The 20,193-nt window shown below is 33.8% G+C and overlaps 1 protein-coding gene across 8 annotated transcripts in view; it reads left to right on the top strand.

Moving 5' to 3' along the window:
* Nucleotides 1-20,193, top strand: part of NUP98 (nucleoporin 98) — an 88,242-nt gene that overhangs the window by 8,766 nt on the left and 59,283 nt on the right. For 4 of the 8 annotated variants that reach the window (XM_025051576.1, XM_006918703.3, XM_006918702.3 and 1 more), the window contains exons 2-10: nt 3,666-3,769; nt 5,757-5,858; nt 5,974-6,150; nt 7,666-7,805; nt 9,074-9,181; nt 10,277-10,457; nt 11,466-11,629; nt 14,038-14,175; nt 15,636-15,774. In XM_025051576.1, coding sequence (XP_024907344.1) covers nt 3,694-3,769; nt 5,757-5,858; nt 5,974-6,150; nt 7,666-7,805; nt 9,074-9,181; nt 10,277-10,457; nt 11,466-11,629; nt 14,038-14,175; nt 15,636-15,774 — 1,225 coding nt within the window. In that variant the 5' untranslated portion in view covers nt 3,666-3,693. The remainder of the gene's footprint in view (nt 1-3,665; nt 3,770-5,756; nt 5,859-5,973; nt 6,151-7,665; nt 7,806-9,073; nt 9,182-10,276; nt 10,458-11,465; nt 11,630-14,037; nt 14,176-15,635; nt 15,775-20,193) is intronic. The other 4 variants (XM_025051578.1, XM_025051575.1, XM_025051577.1 and 1 more) reach the window with 2 other exon arrangements.

Below are 20,193 nucleotides of genomic sequence, written 5' to 3'. Positions count from 1 at the left end.
CCTGTCATATTTTTATATGAATATCATTATTCACAAGTTACTCTCATTTTAATCTGTGCTTCAGGAAAACAAAGGAGTGACACAATAAGAATGGGACACAAAAATTCATTTTTCTCCAACATTTTCAAAGCAACTCATTTTAAAATAGATATTGTAAAATATAGCTAACATACAATATTATATTAGTTTCAGGTGTATACCATAGTTATTCAACATTTATTTACCTAAAAAAGTGATCACCATGATAAGTTCAGCAACTAATTGACACTGTACAAAACTATCACAATATGCTTTTTTTCATTAAACAGCCTTTATTTGAAATAACTCTCAAAGTTTATCTGTTCAGATGTTCTGGTGGTGCCTTATTTTTGATACTATATCCTGGGTACATACTTAGCAGAGTGCTCTGATTCACTCTTTTAGTTGGGGTCATTTAAGATTAGTGGCATCACCACGTAATAAACTAAGTACATTTATTATATGATTGTCATATGAGGGAAACTGGGCTTGGTGTTCAGGTATTAGGCCAGATAGGATAGGTACACAAATACCTATTCTTACTTGTGTTACCTTACTTGGGATCTTTTCCTTTCTTCAATTTCTGGTCCCTTGAGGCCTAGTTTACATTCTAAATCCCCAGGAATTTTTTCTCACATTTTCAGTTCATCTTATGACTTAATTTTGACTTCCTTATTATGCTTCCTGGCACTTACGTGCTCTTCAAGTTTTTAAAGTATGGGTCCTTTCTCTGATTATATTAAGTTACAAACCCAAAGCCTTTTGGAACTAGGCAGCTGATGAAAGTGAGTGATACTGGATGAGTATTGTGGCACATTTGGACAGTACATGGCTCTGACCTAAGGGTGCAGTTGCTGCTAAACTGCAGGCTGTTATTGCCATGAAATAATTACAGTCTAGTTTGCTTATCATCAGGTTTATCATGAAAAACCAAAAATTTATTTTAAATGTTGTCAGCTAATTAAAGATAATATATACATGAGCATTTCTCCATACATATATATATACATATGTATACAATACACCCTGTATTAGATACATGTAAACAAATTGTAAAGTGCCGTGGAAACCCAGAGGAATGACTAATTGCTAGAGTTAGGGAAGACTTATGAAAGAATGAATTAGTAGGTCATTTGGCAGGGTCCAAGGTAGAAGAAGTGCATATTTCATTGAGTCAGTGATGTTTCATAGCATAGTCAGGAAAACGATTTGTTCAGAGAGCAAAGGGTTAAATGTATTAGCTATTTCTTAATTTCTAGCAGTAATAAAAATCATGAGGTTATTTCCAAAATCTTGATTTGCTCCCATGGTGATAATTTTTTAAAGTACACTTAGAATTCCAGTATTATGAAGGTTGAGACTAAGCCAAGCTTATCTTTGCCAGAACCAAAAAGATAGGCTGAGCTTGAGTGAGATGCTTTTCTTCCAGAAGTCTAAATTGGATTCGGTCCCTGCATTGTCCCTTGTTCTTGGGTCTGGAACAGATGAATTTCTGTAGTACTACACATGTTCTTGCTTTTGTTTAGTGTAGTCCTTCCTAGGATTTAGAGTGTTAATGGGATGTCAGAAGATGGGTTAAACTGGAGCACTTCTTTAACCTTGAGAAACTTGCTAAACATCTGATCCTGTTTTCTCATCTGTTAAATACAGGCGATGATGCATAATATCCTTTTAAGGATGTTGAGATAATATATAAGAGCTTATAAACTATGAGGTGTTTCTCAGGGTATTACTACAGATCCCTTTTTGAAATATATGTGTGATGCTAGGTTTGTGTGTTAGGATAAGATTATTAAAAATCAAATTCTGATTGTTAGGAGCTATGAATTTGGTCTGTAAAACCTAGTGCCCACTGCAACTCAGATAAGCACTAAAATCATCTATAAAGACCAGTTTCACAGAGAAAAATTTTATTGCTCAGATTTTGAATCCTAACCTGTCTGCTACATAGATGTCAGACTTACGTGAACAAATTGCTGTTTATGGGGGTGAAAAGAAGTGGATCACAAATTTAGCATGATAACTGTATTACAACTCATAGTTTTTGCCTTACTGATGATGAGTCAAAAATCTTAGCAGATACAGGAAAGTGAATCTAGTAGGGACTGTGACCCAAGAGAGCAGAGGAGAGAGATTGCAATTAAAATGAGTTAGTCCAGACATCTAACCCCTAGCACAACTGTCAATTCAGAATGAACTCTTGAAAAGCAAATATGTAGATAGACCCATAGAGGTCTAGACTTCTGCTGAGTACTTCTAAGAGTATTTCTCCTGGAAAAGAGAGTCACCAGTTAGTATGGTAAAGGCCCAGTTTGTCACTTTGTGACACCTGATAAATTGGGAAGGCGAGAAACTTAAAGCAGATCTCATTATTGAAAGAGAAATGATAATTACATGAAATACAGCCTTTAGTTCCAAGGGAAAGCATTAGAGTCACTGGAGGAGCCTTTCAAAATACAGTTGTGTACATCCCAACCGTGGACGTTTTGATTGCATATTTCTAAAATGTGACCTAGGGCTGTTGTATTTTGAAAAACTTGCCAGCTAATTTTGACGTGGCCCTCTTGAACCACAGGTTTCAGTGAATTTTGTTTCAGGAGTTATTAAATTTCTAGAAGTTGAGATAAAGAACTGAGTGTTGGGATTTTTTTCCCCCCTAGGGGAGTTTAAGGGACAGAATGTTAATTTCTGTAAAAGCATTAGGTATTTAGGACAGCTTCATCTTTTCCAACATTGCACAAAATGTTTCAGGTGTTAGACTACCTAGAAGTGTTAATGGGACACTGGTACACTGTGGAAAGCACCTCAAAATATATTTAATTCTGTTATATGAACGAGGCATGATTTAACTAGGAAAAAAATAACTCCATTATATGTATATAACAGGAAAATCATAGTACCAGTCACAAAATCCAAGTAAACATGATTGGCAGTTTTCTGAGTTTTTATATTAAAAGCAGTTTACTCATTATTTTCTTATCTGCCAGCAGTTAGGTGGTCGCAGATATCTTAAGTTTAAGGAAAATTTATGGAAGGGGAAAGCTTTTACTTTTGAGTAAACTATGTTTAACTTGTTTTTATCCAAATTGAAAGGGAAAAAAACCCAAACTTCCCTTTTGTTCTTGTTGGGACATTTTAATGCAATTCATTAAGTGATTGGGTATATAGTTTGGTTACTGGAGGGGAATATCCAGTATGAGGAATGGGGGGTTTTCACCAAAGGTATTCTGTAATGTTTCCAGAAGTAATAGAAGATAGAGTGGTAGGAAGCAATAAAGAATAAATAATCTTAAGAAGTAATCTCAAAGAGAATGTCAGGGCACCAGAATCTCTGGGATTTGAAGATGGGAGAGGCTTGTCAAAATCTAGGATAGTGGACCTGAAATCTTTATTGAGAAGGGGCTTATGTTTTAAAAAAGGTCAAAAAAAAATATTGTTTTAAAGGGATGGTTGTTGGTGGAATCTGAAGTTTTTAACATCCCATTTAATGATTCTTAATCAGCTCAATTTTACAAGGTCTATTTTATCATACAGAGTTAGGATGTGAGTGAATATTATGCTATAGTTTGAACAGGTATAGACTGATATATTTTATGAAACAATTACATTGTATTTTTTAAAAAGTGACAATTTTTTCTTCTTTTCAGCTTTCTGAAGCAAAGACTCATTTTGAAGATGTTTAATAAGTCATTTGGAACACCCTTTGGGGGTAGTACAGGTGGCTTTGGCACAACTTCAACTTTTGGGCAGAGTAAGTTTTAAAATAAAAAGCGGAGAGGAATCTTAAGCTATTCTTATTAAGAACAAATCTACTCTGATGACCTTAGATGGGAATTTTATTCGTACTTTGTCTTTATAACAAAATCTTTTTGAAAAATGACCAGGATAAGATCTTGTAAAAATTTTCTAAGAAAATAGAAGTAAGTTCTGAGTTTTCATGGCTTACTGATCATCAGTAGAAGGCACTTAACATATTTTTATTAATTGGTTCTTTTAGCAGAAAGTTATAATTTGTTAACAGATTTTCAGACCAGGAAATGACTTGTTTAATAAGTCTAATGCAGTTATTGAATAACTACTCTGAGATTTGCTCTGTGAATAAGATATGACATTCAGAAATAGAACTGTTAAAATTTCAAAGTCCCTAATCCCCACCAGCCTTCCAGAGATTTACTTCCCCTCCCATGTATTATACATAACACTAGTTACTTACAGCAACTCTTATTTGCTCATGTTTAAACTTTTGTTAAAAATTTTTGTATGTGCTTCGAAGTAACATTGGTTAATAATGTATAACATAATATAGTATACAACAGGTATACAACATAATTTGATGTCTATATACTATAGCATGCTCACCACCAAAAGTCTAGTTTCTGTCACTATACATTTGACTCCCTTTACCTTAGCCCTCCACCTGTACTCCCTTCCCCTTTGGTAACTACCAGTCTGTTGTCTGAGTGTTTTTGGTTTGTTTGTTCATTTCTTTTTTGTTTTATATTTCACATATGAGTGAAACCGTATGGTTTTTGTCCTTTTTTTAGTGTAATATCCCCCAAACTTCATTTATACTGTTGCAAATGGCAGTATTTCATTTTATATGACTGAGTAGTATTCCAGTGTCTATTTGTCTCCCCCCCACCCCCAGCACATATACACACACACACACACACACACACACACACACACACACACCCACCTTTATCCATTTATCCATTCGTGGACACTTAGGTTGTTTCTATATCTTGGCTGTTTCTATATCTTGACTATTATAAATAATGCTGCAGTGAACATAGGGGTGAGGGGTGCATATATCTTTTTGAATTAGTGTTTTTATGTTCTTCAGATAAAGACCCAGAAAAAAATTTGCTGGATCATATGATAGTTTTAGTCTTAATTTTTTTGAGGACCCTCCATATTTTTTTCCATAATGACTATACCAATCTACAATCCCACCAACAGTGTATGAGACTTCCCTTAAACTTACACAAAAGTAGAAAAATTGGTATACTGAACTGTCATGTACTTATCTCCCAGCTTTAGCAATCAACATTTTCCCAGTCTTGTTTTTATCCTCTTTTTTGTTTTTTGTTTTTGGAGGGGGAGGGATGAGAGAAGCATCAGAACAGAGTATTTTTAATGCAAATCCCAGAAACTTCCTCTAAGTAATGCAGATTTTTAAAAAGCATAACTACCAAACCTAAATTATACCTAATAAAAATAACAATAGAGAAAAATTTTCAGGTGTCTCATGACCTCTTCTTAAAGTACTCTACATCTAGGTCCTTGGTGTTTAAAGCAAGAGTGTCCATAAGCATCACTTTTGGAGATTTCTTTTTTTTTCAAAGTACATAATTCCCATCCTAGAAATATGAAATTAGGATCTCTGGGGTTGGAACTTGAACATGTGTATTTTGAAAAAGTTACGTACTTTTGTACGTAACTTACAGTCACTAGTTACCTTGGCTCTCTTTTTTTAACCTATCAAAATCTATAACTTTTATTGAAAAGTCACACCTTTTCACTTTAAGTTTCCTTACTTCACCTGGGGACAATGAATAAAATGTCTGTGGCTTAATTTTAACTCTGTAATTAGTAGTCTGATGGAATTTTGAAAAATGGTTTTCAGATTAGACCAATGGTCCTGTCCAAGTGCAGAATGTTAAGAAATATTAAACTGTCTTTTATTGTGTTACCTGGCTTAAATTTTATTCTGACCCTGGCTTTTGCTTTTTCAGATACTGGCTTTGGCACTGCTAGTGGAGGGGCATTTGGAACATCTGCATTTGGTTCTAGCAGCAGTACTGGAAGCCTGTTTGGAAACTCACAAACCAAACCAGGTAGAGGCTTATTTGGAATAGAGTTGGTTTATTCGCAGCTGGTATAAGACTTCACATATGTATAAGGCTCCAGTCTGTCTAATTTAACTATTTTTAACTTCTTTCCATCTCCCAGGAGGATTATTTGGTACCAATTCATTTAGCCAGCCAGCTACTTCGACAAGCACTGGCTTTGGGTTTGGCACATCAACAGGAACATCAAATAGCTTGTTTGGAACTGCAAGCACAGGGACCAGTCTCTTCTCATCCCAAAACAATGCCTTTGCACAAAATAAACCAACTGGCTTTGGAAGTAAGTAGGATATTATTGAACTTCTACATCTAACAATTTGATTTGCTTATTGAATGTGTTCTTTTTTCTCCTTTTCCATATGTTCATCTCCCCTTCTTTTCCCTCCAGATGGCAAAAACATGGGGAGAAGAAAACTTCAAAATTTATTGAAAGCTTAATAGGCTAGAAACTAGGAGGGAGATATGTACATATCTTTAAGAATAGAAATCAGAGAAGCACTAGTTTTTAAGGGATATGCAGAGATAGAGGCACCTGATATAGAATGACCAGAGATAGGATGGAAAGCCAGGTCAGAGTAGTATCAGAGTTGTTAATACAGGAGAATTTCAAGGAGGAATGTGTGTAGTGAACAGTATTACATGGCAAGGTCACCTACTTGTCTCCATTTCATATTTGGTATGAAGAGACTAAAGCAGCAATGACATACTGGCCATGACATTGTTACTCCTTCATTTCTTGTCCATGGCAGATGTTTTCGATTGATGGCTTCTTTCTTTTTAAGTCCAGATGTGGCTTGGGGATACTTCTCTACGCAGTTCTTTAAACAGGTGTGCTCTGTGAATTGATGCCATTCCCAGTGCGAGTGAATGGCAGATCGAATAAGTTAGGCAGCTGTCAGTATTTTACAAAGGGAAAGTTGTTTGTGGGGATACTGAAATATTTAACCAAGACAATGTAAAGTACAATCTAAACTGTTCACTTTAAACTGTATATTAGGACATGTTTTTAGAAAAGAAATAGCAGTTTGCCAGTGAGAAATCATATTCTTCTTAACTTGGTAATTAGGATGTCATTTAATATTAAATATTGGTAGATAATTTTTTATTATTGATATTTCTGGCACCATATATATAACTTCTTTAGAAGTATCATATTTTGAAAAATATATTCCTTAGATAACAGTTAAATTCACTCTTATGTAATTTTAAAACTCTGCTTTTTGGAAAAGTAAGGAAATCAGAGGATTTATTTTTTCTATAAAATGATCAACATGCCTACTGATTTTTTAAAAATTATTCTTCTGGGTGAAATTTTACATTAACCTGTGTTTGGTTGCCATAATAGGACCATTTGTATATTTTAACCTTTTTAGTTATATTTGGGTGTTTGTGGTAATATATGTAAATAAAATATACTATGGCCTTTGTTAAGTCTGTTGCAGTGTTTTCAGAAATACAGGCTGATTCTGTATCTAGTCTTGCCAAGAAAAGAGGAATGAGATAAAATTTATGATGAAACAAAGTACTGTTTCTTTTCACTTGTAATCCAAGTATACCTAAGAAGGGCTTCATGGCACTTAGCGGACTAAAGGATTCAAATTTTGTTTCACTTCTCACAAAGTTGTGAGCCTAGAATTAAGTGTGTTTTTATATGAAATATCCGTTTGTAGGTATTTAGTAGGGAGATTTGAATAAGAAAGTACTGCCCCACTGGTACCACATCCCACTTCCAAGATATTTTATAGATTCTTACATTCTTTACTGTTACCATCTAATTTTTCTTTCTAATTTATAGATTTTGGAACAAGTACTAGCAGTGGGGGACTTTTTGGAACTACAAATACCACCTCCAATCCTTTTGGTAGCACATCTGGCTCTCTCTTTGGGCCAAGTAGTTTTACAGCAGCTCCTACTGGGACTACTATTAAATTTAATGTAAGTATTTTTTTCCAGTCTTTGTGGAATTTCTCTCCCATTTGTATATTTATTTGCAGGATGAATCATAAAATCTTTCCAGTTATGCACAGCTTAGTCTCTTCCTAAAAGATGTGTTAAGAACAAAAATCTGTATATTGTTGAAGTTTTAAAACATAAATCTAGATTATAATGCATATTTGATTTATGCTCAACCCAGTCAAATCTATATTCACAAAGTTGATTATAATGACTAAGATAAGGTTCAACTTGTATTTATTGTGTTTATAATTTGGCCTCTGAATGGTCAACCATTCTTTATGGAAATAAGGAATGTCGGAGCAAACTATAAAAGAATAATTGAAAATAAGGCTTCTTTAAGGAAATATATGAAATAATTCATCAAGATTCTGTATGCTGGTTAAAAATAAAACTTTTGTTGATGAAATGGCAAAATGGAGCAGTAGAGTTTTGTGTTTTCTTTGCTTTTTGAGAGGCATTGGGTAGAGGGTTAGAGTGGAAGATTTATTTTAAAAAATATATGGAATACCACCTGATATAAGATACCACTTGATGTGATTGGTTAGAGATACTTAGGATAGACTGAAAATGGAGTTAGCCTAGTGGAAATCTCTGGCAAAAATACAGCATGGCAAAACTTCTTAAAATTCATTCCAGAAAGTGAAGAATTTCTCAGGTAAGATGGTGAATTCATAGTACTGAATTTTAAACAAAGTTAAATATAAACAGGAGTGGAAAATACTGTGTATTGTCTCTTAGAAAGTACAATAATTGAGAAAACTGACAACATAGGTAGGAATCTTTAGTAGTTTATCATGCCTTTTTCCTCAAATGATTATAGGGAAAAAACCAGGCTTCCATATTTGTTCAATGCAACAACAGTTGTAAAGCAGACACTTCAGGGCAGAAAAGGAGGTATAGCTCAGAAAAAGAGGTTTAAATGTATAAGATAAATTAGATAAAGTTTATCTCACAGAGAATATGAAGTATATTTTAGTAGATAGATGGCTTGGTTATAGGATTAATCTCTGAGTTTGTGATAACTATTATTGAGATTGACTTATTCAACAACCTTAATGTAGGGAGATAAGAGAAAGGCAATGTATTTAATTGAGCACCCTTGAAACCATCTCTTTAGTAAATGACCTAGGGGGGACTAGTTATAGAGTTCAGTGGTAGAATAATTGTATCTGTGAAAGTAGGGATATAAAGCTTGGATTTACATGTTTGCTTTAGACTTTCAAATTTGCCTTTGTCTTCCTTTGTAGCCTCCAACTGGTACAGATACTATGGTTAAAGCTGGAGTTAGTACTAATATCAGCACCAAGCACCAGTGTATTACTGCAATGAAAGAATATGAAAGCAAGTCACTAGAGGTCAGTAAAATGTATACAGGATATCAGCCTAACCTTTTAAATCTATTGGAAAGTAGTTTTTGAAAATGATTTTGATTATTTTTAGAATCAATTTGTTTACATTGAGTTTATGTAAAAAATTAACATTAAATAATCAAAAAATTTTTTAAATTAATGTATTATTTATAGATATGTATTACTTTAGGCAAGGATAATATTCAGCTTGTATGCACCATTATAGACTACTAGTAGTCTGTTCTGATTGAATGTTGCCCACACTACACTGGGTAATGTGTATATGTGTGCTCATACATGTATTTTTAGTAAACTTATGCAAAGTCATAAATATACAACGTAGTAAGTTTTCACTTAGTGAACACACCCATATAACCAGGATCCAGATCAAGACATAAGATTACCAGCATCCCTAATGTCCCCCTTGTGCCCTGCTCCCAGTCATAATCCTCCCCTTTGAAAGGTAACTGCTATTCTAACTTCCCATGTTTTGCCCATTTCTGTATATAAATGGAATCTTACATTATGTATACTTAAGTCTGTCTTTCGAAGTTGAGATCATCCATGTTGTTGCATGAAGTTAGTGTGTTCGTTCTCAATGCTGTGTAAAATAGTTCTTTGTACCTTTTGACTGTCATCCCTATTTGTAGCTGTTGCTTCTTCCTATACTCCAACTGTGTTTGCTTTATTGGAAAATGCAGAAAACACCCTGAGACAAAACTGTTAAACTTTATCCCTTTTTTCCTTAAATTTTCCAAACTCTCCAGAATCTTCATCTTTTAATCAACTAATTTTTACACTTAGAGTGGGAGTATTACAGCATTATACTAAAAGAATCATTTATAAAAGAATTAAAATTGAGATGTGGTTGGTCCTTTGGCCTGTAGTTTTATGACAATTATGAATTTTAATGTCCACTGTACACTATTGTAAATGTTCTTCTGTAATGATATTAAGTTAATGTCATTCATAGTTTTCTGTTTTTTAGTCATGGTTCGTATGTGAACATAGAACTTGAATACTAAATTCAAGTATTTAGTCTCCTAAATCACTTTTTTTGGCTACATATTAAGATTGGAAATATGTTTTCCTTCTCTCTAGGAACTTCGTTTAGAGGATTATCAGGCTAACCGGAAAGGCCCGCAGAACCAGGTGGGAGCAGGTACCACAACTGGCTTGTTTGGGTCTTCTCCGGCCACCTCCAGTGCAACAGGACTCTTCAGCTCCTCTACCACTAATTCAGGCTTTGCATATGGTCAGAACAAAACAGCCTTTGGAACTAGTAAGCACTTGACATCACATTGGGCCATATTGAGGAGGGACAGACAAAAAGGAAACCATAGTTATCATTTTGTCATAAGTGCTATGAGAAAAATAATTCAGAGACACTGGAGAAATAGGGAGTGCCTGAAACATATGTGGAGGTGAGAAGACATACAGTTTTAAGTGAAAATAGTTAAAAAGGGCTTTCCTGATGAGATAACATTTGAGCAGTGACGAATCTGAAGAAGGTGAAGTATATAAGGCTATATAGATTTCTAGGGGGAAAAGCATTTCAGCTAGAGGAAACTATAAATCTAAAAATGCTGAGTTTTTGACAAAGAGGAGAGAACAGGGGAAGGACTGGGGGATATAGGGACAATATTTTGTAAGACTTTGTGGGCCTGTGTCAAGATTTGAATTTTTATTTGTGTCGGGAAGCCATTTGAGGTTTTAGAAAGAGAAGTCATGTGATTATGAGGGAAGGATCATTCTGAAGGCTGCTATATTAAGAATAGACTGTAAGGGAACAAGGATGGAAACAAATAGGTTAGAAAAGCTATTGCTCTGTCTACACAAGAAATGATTGTGGCTTGGATGAGAATGGTGCAATGGAGATGGTAAGAATGTCAGATTCTGGACCTAATTTGATTATGGAACTGATGGGATTTGCTGATGGATTGGCTTGATTTGAGATGTGAAAGAAGGAAGTCTTTGCCCTACAAGGTTAAAGTACATTCATAGACTGAGTGTAGCACGGTATCTTCTAAAATAGAAGAAAGCTGTGGGCTCACAGAAAGGTTTCTTAGCACAGCCATGTTCTTGGGGTCAGAGTATTGTAGGAATTAAAGTCTGCAGCAAATCTGGAGTTAGGTGAAGGAGTGTGGAAAATGAAACAGATGTCCAGTTTGAATAGAGTAATTTAGATATGTAATCAGTATAAGGAGATTATTGTAGTAACTGGATAATGTGAGGTTTGGGGGTGGTTTTTCCTCCATTTTTCTTTTCTTTTATTTCTATTTCTTGAAAGGTACGACTGGATTTGGAACAAATCCAGGTGGTCTCTTTGGCCAACCAAATCAGCAAACGACCAGCCTCTTCAGCAAACCATTTGCTCAGGCCATAACCACCCCGAACACTGGCTTTTCCTTTGGTAATACCAGCACACTAGGACAGCCAAGCACCAACACCATGGTAAGGAAACAGGCCCTTAGTTAACTCCAGGTCTTTATAGAGCTAAGTAATAAGGCTTCTAATGATGTCAAACCAGCAAGTTCTACGTTTCTTAAGGGTTGATGGTATGTGGTAAAGGAAAGAGAGCAAAATTTTTTAATAATTAAGACCTAGATTCCAGTCTGTACTTGTTGAGAGGCTGTTGAGCAAGTCACTTACCTTTTCTGAGCATATTTTCTTATCACTAATATCTGCTTAGTGTGCTAGAGTTTGCCATCCTGAAGCTATGCCTGGACATTGACGGCGGCCATTCTATAGAGTATAAGAGAAAATACTAGCAGAATATTTCAGAATGTTCTTTCACCTTGCTCCCTTATGCAGAGTTAGGCAAAGAAATTCGTTAAAATAAAAGGAGAACTAAAACTCAGAACCACATTGGATAATTGCTACTTCTGTGCTGAAAGAAAAAGAAAGTTCTCTCATTATTACCAGTTTATTTCTAGTGACTTTTTTAGGGAAGTGTAAAATTAATGATTAATTTGAGGTATGATTTATTGATTAGAAACCTTGGAATTTACCCTCACATAGACAGTTGAATTTTTAGTAAGAGTACCAAAATAATTCAGTAGGGGAAAGAATAATCTTTTCAACAAGTGATACTAGGACAACTGATTTTCCTTGTGCAGAAGAATGAGGTTGGGCACTTTGTTCACACCATCGTGATAATTATAAAAATTAACTCAAATACTTACATGTAAGAACTAAAATGTAAAACTCTTAAAAGAAAAAGAGTTGGGCAGTGGTTTCTTAGATTATGACACCAAAAGTAAAAGCAGCAAAAGAAAATAATAGATTGAGCTTTATCAAAATTAAAAACTTTAGTGAGTCTAAAGGATACAATCAAGAAAGAAAATAACTACAGATGGGAGAAAATATTTGCAAGTCATGTATCTTGTAAAGGACTTGTATCCAGAACATATAAAGAATGCTTATAATTCAATAACAAATCAATAACTTATTAAAAAATGAGCCAAAGACCTGAATAGATATTTCTCCAAAGAAGATGTGTAAATGGCTGATAAACACATGGAAAGATACTCAACATCAGTAGTCATTAAGGAAATGCCTATCAAAACCACAATGAGATACTACTTCATACCCACTAGGAATGCTATAAGCAAAAAGGCAATAATAAGTGTTTTCAAGAATTTAGGAAAATTGGAATCTTCATACATTACTGGAAGGAATGTAAAATGGTGCAACCACTTTGGAAAACATTCATATATACCATAAATACCAAGTTGCACACCTTGGTATTTCTCCAAGAGAAATGAAAACATAAAAATTTGTACACAGATTATCATAACAGCTGAAAGATGGAAATAACCCAAATGTCTATGCTGAATGGATAAACAAATGTATATCCATACAGTGAAATATTATTTAGCCATAAAATGGGATGAAGTGCTGACCGATACATGCTACAACATGGATTGACCATTTAAACGTGCTAAATAAAAGAAGCCACTCACTAAAGATTACATTTTGTATGATTTCATTATATGAAATGTTCTGAATGAACAAATCCATGGACACAGTAGATTAATAGTTGGATACCTAGGAATGGGGAGTGATTGCTAATGGGCCCAGGGTTTCTTTTTGGATGAAAATGTTTCTAAATTTGAAGACTGAGGATGGTTGTACAACTCTGAACATACCAAATAATCACTGAATAATCAGTTCATTTTAAATGGGTAAATTTTACGGTATTTGAATTATGTCTCAATGACATAATTGACATAGTGTTTAAAAACGCTACATTGATTTCTCAGTTCAGCAATAGTCTTTCAGAGCAGTGTTTTTCTTTTGTTAACTAATGCATCAATAAAATATGTTAAACATTGGATGATACACACTTCACTTACTTGAAATCTGTAGTTTCTCATGTCAGATTAAAACTTTTTAACATTACAATCCTGCCTCTGTCCAGATTAATTTGATTATTTTCAGTTATTTGATTCATAGTCCATTCCCCACCTCAGTGTTGATTCTTGAACTTTCTGAAAATGAAGCATCCTATCATATTTTGTTGTCAGCGTTGCAACCCTGATATCTCTTGGAGCACAAGAGTTAGTGTCTTATTGGTTGCTGAGGACCTAGGAGCTCATTGGGTTTAGATGTAGGTATGAATTTCTGGTCCTGTCACTCAGGAGCTGTGACATATTAGGCAAATTTTTAACTGCTGTGAGCTTTATTTACTTCTGGAAAAATGGCTATGCTTTTTAGGGCTGTTGTGTAGAAAAGAGATGTTCTATGTAAAATATTGGGCATAGTACCTGTCACATAAGTTTGTTTTAAATGGCAACAATTATTAATCTAAGACTCTTAAAACTTGTGGAATATCTTTTAATCTAAATTACCTTTTGCAGGGTTTATTTGGAGTAACGCAAGCCTCTCAGCCTGGAGGTCTTTTTGGGACAGCTACAAACACCAGCACTGGGACAGCATTTGGAACAGGAACAGGTCTCTTTGGGCAGACCAATACTGGATTTGGTGCTGTTGGTTCGGTAGGTTTTTACACTTGTTTGTTATATAAAGATGTGTCTAAATCTGTTAAAGAACTTTCTAAAAAAGGTTTGGCTATCTTTCAAGTATTTTATTGGGTATATGATATGATTTGATACTGATGGTAACTAAAAGTTATTTGGTGCAAATTAAAACTAGGTAACTCTAATAGATTAATTTTCAGATAGTAAGTTCTTTTTTAAACTTCTTTGCCTCAGTGCTTTTGTGTGCGGTTTTCTTCTGATAGCAAAATATCACTCCAGTTAAATTGTTGAGTCTAAATTGAGATGCTTTCATTCTTAAAATCAGGTAATTTTTAACTCCTAGTTCTAACCTCTGTTTTGGATGACAGGTTGGTATGATATTCGAGAATTAAATATTTCTGGTGTCAGTCAAGTTGCCAAAGTTGTTGGTATTCTCACTATTCTCATACTGCTGGAGGCTTAACTGAGTTATTTTCTTTGTTAAGTCATTTAAGTAAAAAAATTACTGTTCAGTTATATACTTGAAGCAAAGTAAAAACAGAAGTAAATTTTATCTTACCACTTTAGATGAGAAAATCAGTATGAAACAATTTGTTTTATGTGCCCATTATAAAAAGCTTTGAATATGCTGTCGTGGGAGGTTTCAAAAAAAAAGAAAAATCTACAAAACGTAATTTTTGTGTGTGTGTGTGGAGTTTGAAATCAGTTCTTCTTAACTTTGGGCAGCTAATTGATGTGAGAAATTGAGAAAATTATTTAATGCTTTTCAGAAAGTTCTTATTTTTTAATAACTTTACTGAGATATAATTCACATATGCCATACGATTTACCCTTTTAAAGTTTACAATTCAGTGGTTTTTAGTATATTCTCAGAGTGTGCAACTATCACCAATCAATTTTAGAACATATTAATTACCCTAAAAAGAAACCTCATACTCATTTGTACCCACTTCTCATTACCTCCAATCACCTCAGATATCCTTTCTGTCTATGGATTTACCTATTTTGGACATTTCATATAAATGGAATCACATAATTTGGTGTCTTTGTGACTGATTTCTTTCACTTAGCATGGTATTTTAAAGGTTTATTCATGTTGTAGCATGTATAAATTTTTTTATTGTAACTGTTTTACTGGAAAATTAAATAAATGATACTAAATGCATGATTCATTTCTGTTACCAGGTAAAAAATATTTGATTTCCATGTTATTTTCTTCTTTTCTTCGCTGAAATCTTATATTTGCTGAGGGATTCCATTAATTTCTCAGACCAGGAGCATTCTGTATTTATAAAGTTTATCTTGCTCAGATTGATTTATTTTCAGATAGTTTTTATCTTCCTTCAACCTTTTTCATAAATGTGATGACATCTCTCATTACCCCACACCCGATCCAGTATACCTGAGGTAACCTCTATTTGCCATTTGGTGTGTGCCGTTATACTACTTAAAATCTTCCTGTATTCTCTTCTTTTTAGACCCTGTTTGGCAATAACAAGCTTACTACATTTGGAACCAGCACAACCAGTGCTCCTTCATTTGGTACAACCAGTGGCGGGCTCTTTGGTAACAAACCAACCCTGACTTTAGGAACCAATACAAACACTTCCAATTTTGGTACATATAAAAAGCAGGTTTGGCTCTCTTAAAGTTACACTGACTATACCACACATCATTCTCTTGATTCATATGATTGGGAATATTAAAATTCTCAGGTAAGCCAGGGCTTGATGTGAGGTACAAGAGGGAAAGGTTTAAAAATCATGAACATGGGTTGAGATACTTAGAGATATGTAAAATTGCCTTTCTTTATTCATATTTTTTGAATTCCCTGCTTTGGATAAAATGGGCCATTCATCACTTGCAGCAATACTTTGCATAAAGTTGGTTCTCTAATGGAAATAGATTTTTTTCAAAATCGGGAAACATTTTCTTTGGGTTATCTTACTGATAGTTGAGAAACCATAAATGAACTGCATTTGGATGAAATAACATATTCTGTTCAGCCAGGTTTCAAACTGGGAGGTGTAGTGTACACGTGAGATTCTTTTTTAAAAAATTTTTGTTTTTTGAGACTCAATGATTCTTATTGACAGTTGAAGCCTTTCTGGTTTAGGGGATTATTCAGTTTTCTTATAGTTGCAAAAGCTTCGTTTTTAAGTACATGTTCATTTTTTAAAATTTGGCAAATTCAAATAAGATTGAACAATAATATACATAACAAACCCTAATCTACTCTTCGGAAATATGTTGGAAAAATTAAAACCCGTTTAATGGAAATATTAATTTCAAACAAAGCGTAATTTGTGGTAAATACAATGTGGAAAGTATTTTATCATCAAGTGAAATAGCAGTTTGAGTATTTAAGAGTTTCATCTGCCAGTGAGTGCAAAGACATAGTTATTTGCCATAGGTCAGCAGTTACATTGTTTTTAAATGAGGTTTTAAATGCTCTTGTACTCGAGAAAGAGACTACATTAAGCATCCTTTGGAAGGTTATGTGTTTTCACAGAAATATGAAGGTCCTTGTCAGATATCAATTCCTAAATTTATGTATTCTATTTGATTTCTTTAACCCCTTTTGTTAGTTACTTGCTCAGTCCTAGTAATGATTATTGTTCCACTTATAATTCTTCTTGATTTCACTCTATGAAAGAATGATTTTGAGGCAGTGGACTTGGTTGGTATGGACACCTATTTTGTTTACTTGTCTTTGTTTATAAAATTAATTTACTTAAGCATTAAATCATTGTTGTTCAACCTTTTTTTTTTTAATCACTATCACTCTTCCCCAAAGAGCCATTGTAGACTATTTTTTTCTTACTCATCTTCTAACCCCATGATATTTTAATAGCACATATATATCATATTTGGTGTATGTACGCTTTGGAGGGCCATAAACCATTGTATATCTGTTACTTTTTTAACCCCCTCCAAAACCAGTTTTTGCTTCTTTTGAAAATGCATGTTTTTTTTTTGTAGCACTTCATATTCAGAATCAAATGTTATTTCAATCATTTCAATCTGACAGGGTGCTTGTGTAGGCAATACTTGATAAAGTAGGCTGGACTTCTAAAATATATTTTGTTATTCCATGATTACAGATTTCTAATTTGGTGCATTTTTTTTTTTTTTAATGAGTGTGTTTATACTTATGTTCAGTGATTTATAAATGAAAGTTCTCATCTTTATCTGATACGCCTCACTAGTTTTTGTGCTGAATTTTAATGGTCAATTTTTTTTCCCCCATCATCGACCTAGTACCTGGCATAGAGTAGTTGTTCGCTAAAAGTTTGTTAAATGAATTAATAAATAAATAGGGCCCTGAGAGGAAGGATTTAATTATAAGTCTATTTAATTATAAGTCTTATGGGAATTACAGGCTAGTGAATTTTATTCTACTCTCGGGTGATCTTATCATTCTGTTATTGACGGATCCAGATCTATGTAAGGCTTTCTTTGATATTTCTATTTTCTTGGGAAGCTCTCCACTTTGATTTTGTGGGCAGAGGTAATCTTCTGATTTAGAAATAAGTCATACAACAAATCTGGAAATTGAATAAGGTCATACAAAGATTTGGAACATCATCATGTTATTGTTAGTTGCACATTATCCAGTAACGGATTGTGTTTTGTCCTGATGGTGATTAATCCACAGAGTTAAAGAACAGGATACCAGCTGCAGTTGGTCTTGCCAAATCCTTATGTCATTCTTTAAAGTCATTAGCTCATTTTGTTGGTAAATATTCCTGACAGGGACAAGTTTGAGATTAACTGACTATATGAGTGTCTAAATTTCTGAATGAAGAAGAGTGTTGTTTCAGGAGAGAAATTACAGGAAGGTTGCCAACACTTGTAAGCAACAATTTAAAGAGGCTGACAATCTTTTGGGTATTGGTAAGATGATACTGAGCAATAAATCAATGGTTCTTCTATGCTGCATGGTCAAGGGACAGAAGGAGCTCTTTGTATACATAAACATTTGTAAGTTTTGGTTTTTTTTAAGGTATATTTAACATATGTTAGTTTCAAGTATGTAATCATTTGATATTTGTATACATCGAGAAATGATCACTATAGTAAGTCTAGTTAATACCAGTCACTGTACATAGTTACAAAAGTTTTTTTTGGGATGAGAACTTTTATGATCTCTCTTGATCATCTTTCAAATATGCATACAGTATTATTAACTGTAGTTACCATGCTGTTCATTATATCCCCATGACTTGCTTATTTTGTAACAAAGTTTACACCTTTTGACACCCTCCCCCTTTTTACCTATTTCACCTATCACCCACCTCCTGCCTCTGGCAACCACTGATCTGTTCTCTGTATCTGTGAGCACAGGTTTTTTTTTATTGTTGTTGTTTTTGTTTTTTTATTTTTTAAGATTCCAAATATAAGTGAGATCATATGTCATTGTCTTTCCCTGACTTATTTCACTAAGTGTAATGCCCTCAAGGTTAATCTTGTTGTAAATGGCAAGATTTCCTTGTTTCTTATAACTGAATACTATTTCATTTTATGTATTTATTGCATATATTATATATTATATACATAACATACACCATATTTTCTTTCTTCATTCATCCCTCAGTGGACACAGGTTGGTTTCATATCTTGGCTATTGTAAATAATGCTGCTGTGAAGATGGTTTATATCTGTTTTTGAATTAAGTTTTTTATTTTCTTTGGATAAATACCCAGAAGTGGAATTGCTGGGTTGTGTGGTAGTTCTATTTTTAATTTTTTGAGGAACCTCCATACCAATGTCCATAGTGGCTGCGCTACACATTTCCATAACAGTGCACAAGGATTCCCTGTTTTGCACATCCTTGCCAATACTTTTTGATGATAGCCATTGTAACAGGTATGAGGTGATACCTTATGGTGGTTTTGATTTGCATTTCTCAAATGATTAATAATGTTCAGCACCTTTTCATGTACCTGTTGGCCATCTGTATGTTGTCTTTGGAAAAATGTCTATTCAGATCCTCTGCTTATTTTTAAGTCAGATTGATTGTTTTGCTGTTAATATTTTGGATATTAACCTCTTGTCAGATACATGATTCGCAAATCTTTTCTCCCATTCTCTAGGTTGCCTTTTCATTTTGTTGATGATTTCCTCTGCTGAGCAGAAGCTTTTTAGTTTGATGTAGTCTCAACTTGATTATTTTTGGTTTTGTTGCTTTGCTTTTGATGTCAGATCAGAAAAATCATCACCAAGACAGATATCAAGGAGCTTACTACCTATGTTTTCTTATAGGAGTTAGATGGTTTCAGGTCTTATGTTCAAGTCTTTAATCTGTTTTGAGTTAATTTTTATGTATGGTATAAGATGGTGGTCCAGTTTGATTCTTTTGCATGTGGCTGTCCAGTTTCCCAATACCATTCATTGAAAAGAATGTCCTTTCCCCATTGTATATTCTTGGCTCCTTTGTCGTAAGTTAATTGACCATTGATTAATTATCCTTAATTTTAAAAATTGTTTTGAAATAACAGAGTTGATAAACTTTTGTCAGTAAGAATCGGAGGAAGTGTGTGGTATAAACAGTGTAAAGTGGAATTTATTTCCCTCCTGTGGGTTTGAGGTAGTTCACAAATATTTTGTTTTCTGCTGATAATGGGGATGGATGATCCTTTCTGGTTAAATTTTAACTCAAAAAAAAGAATCTCAAGGTACATTTTTTTAGTTTTTTCTTTTTAAAAAATTGTGCTTGAGTAGGCAGTACTTCATTTTTGTGGCATAACTATTAGCATGATTGAAGAAAAGATTTAATGAATGTATGAAATAAATGTATTGAGATTAAGTCATATTACTTGCTTGGATTTTTAAATGACTTTAGAAATATGTTTTCAAACTGATTAAATTCTTCCAATTTTTTTCTTGATCTTTTTATTGAGGTAATAATTCAAATATTGGCACAACAAAAGTATAATATTTTTAGTTGATGATATTGCCATATAGTTCAAGATACTCTCTTTGTTCTGTAAACCTTTTATACTTGTTCTTCTCCATAATGCCTTTCCTTCACCT

Source organism: Pteropus alecto, unplaced genomic scaffold (genome assembly GCF_000325575.1).
Source record: "Pteropus alecto unplaced genomic scaffold, ASM32557v1 scaffold468, whole genome shotgun sequence".
Taxonomy (NCBI): domain Eukaryota; kingdom Metazoa; phylum Chordata; class Mammalia; order Chiroptera; family Pteropodidae; genus Pteropus; species Pteropus alecto.
Note: the sequence above shows the minus strand (reverse complement) of the source record. Positions and strands in the feature narration are given on the sequence as shown.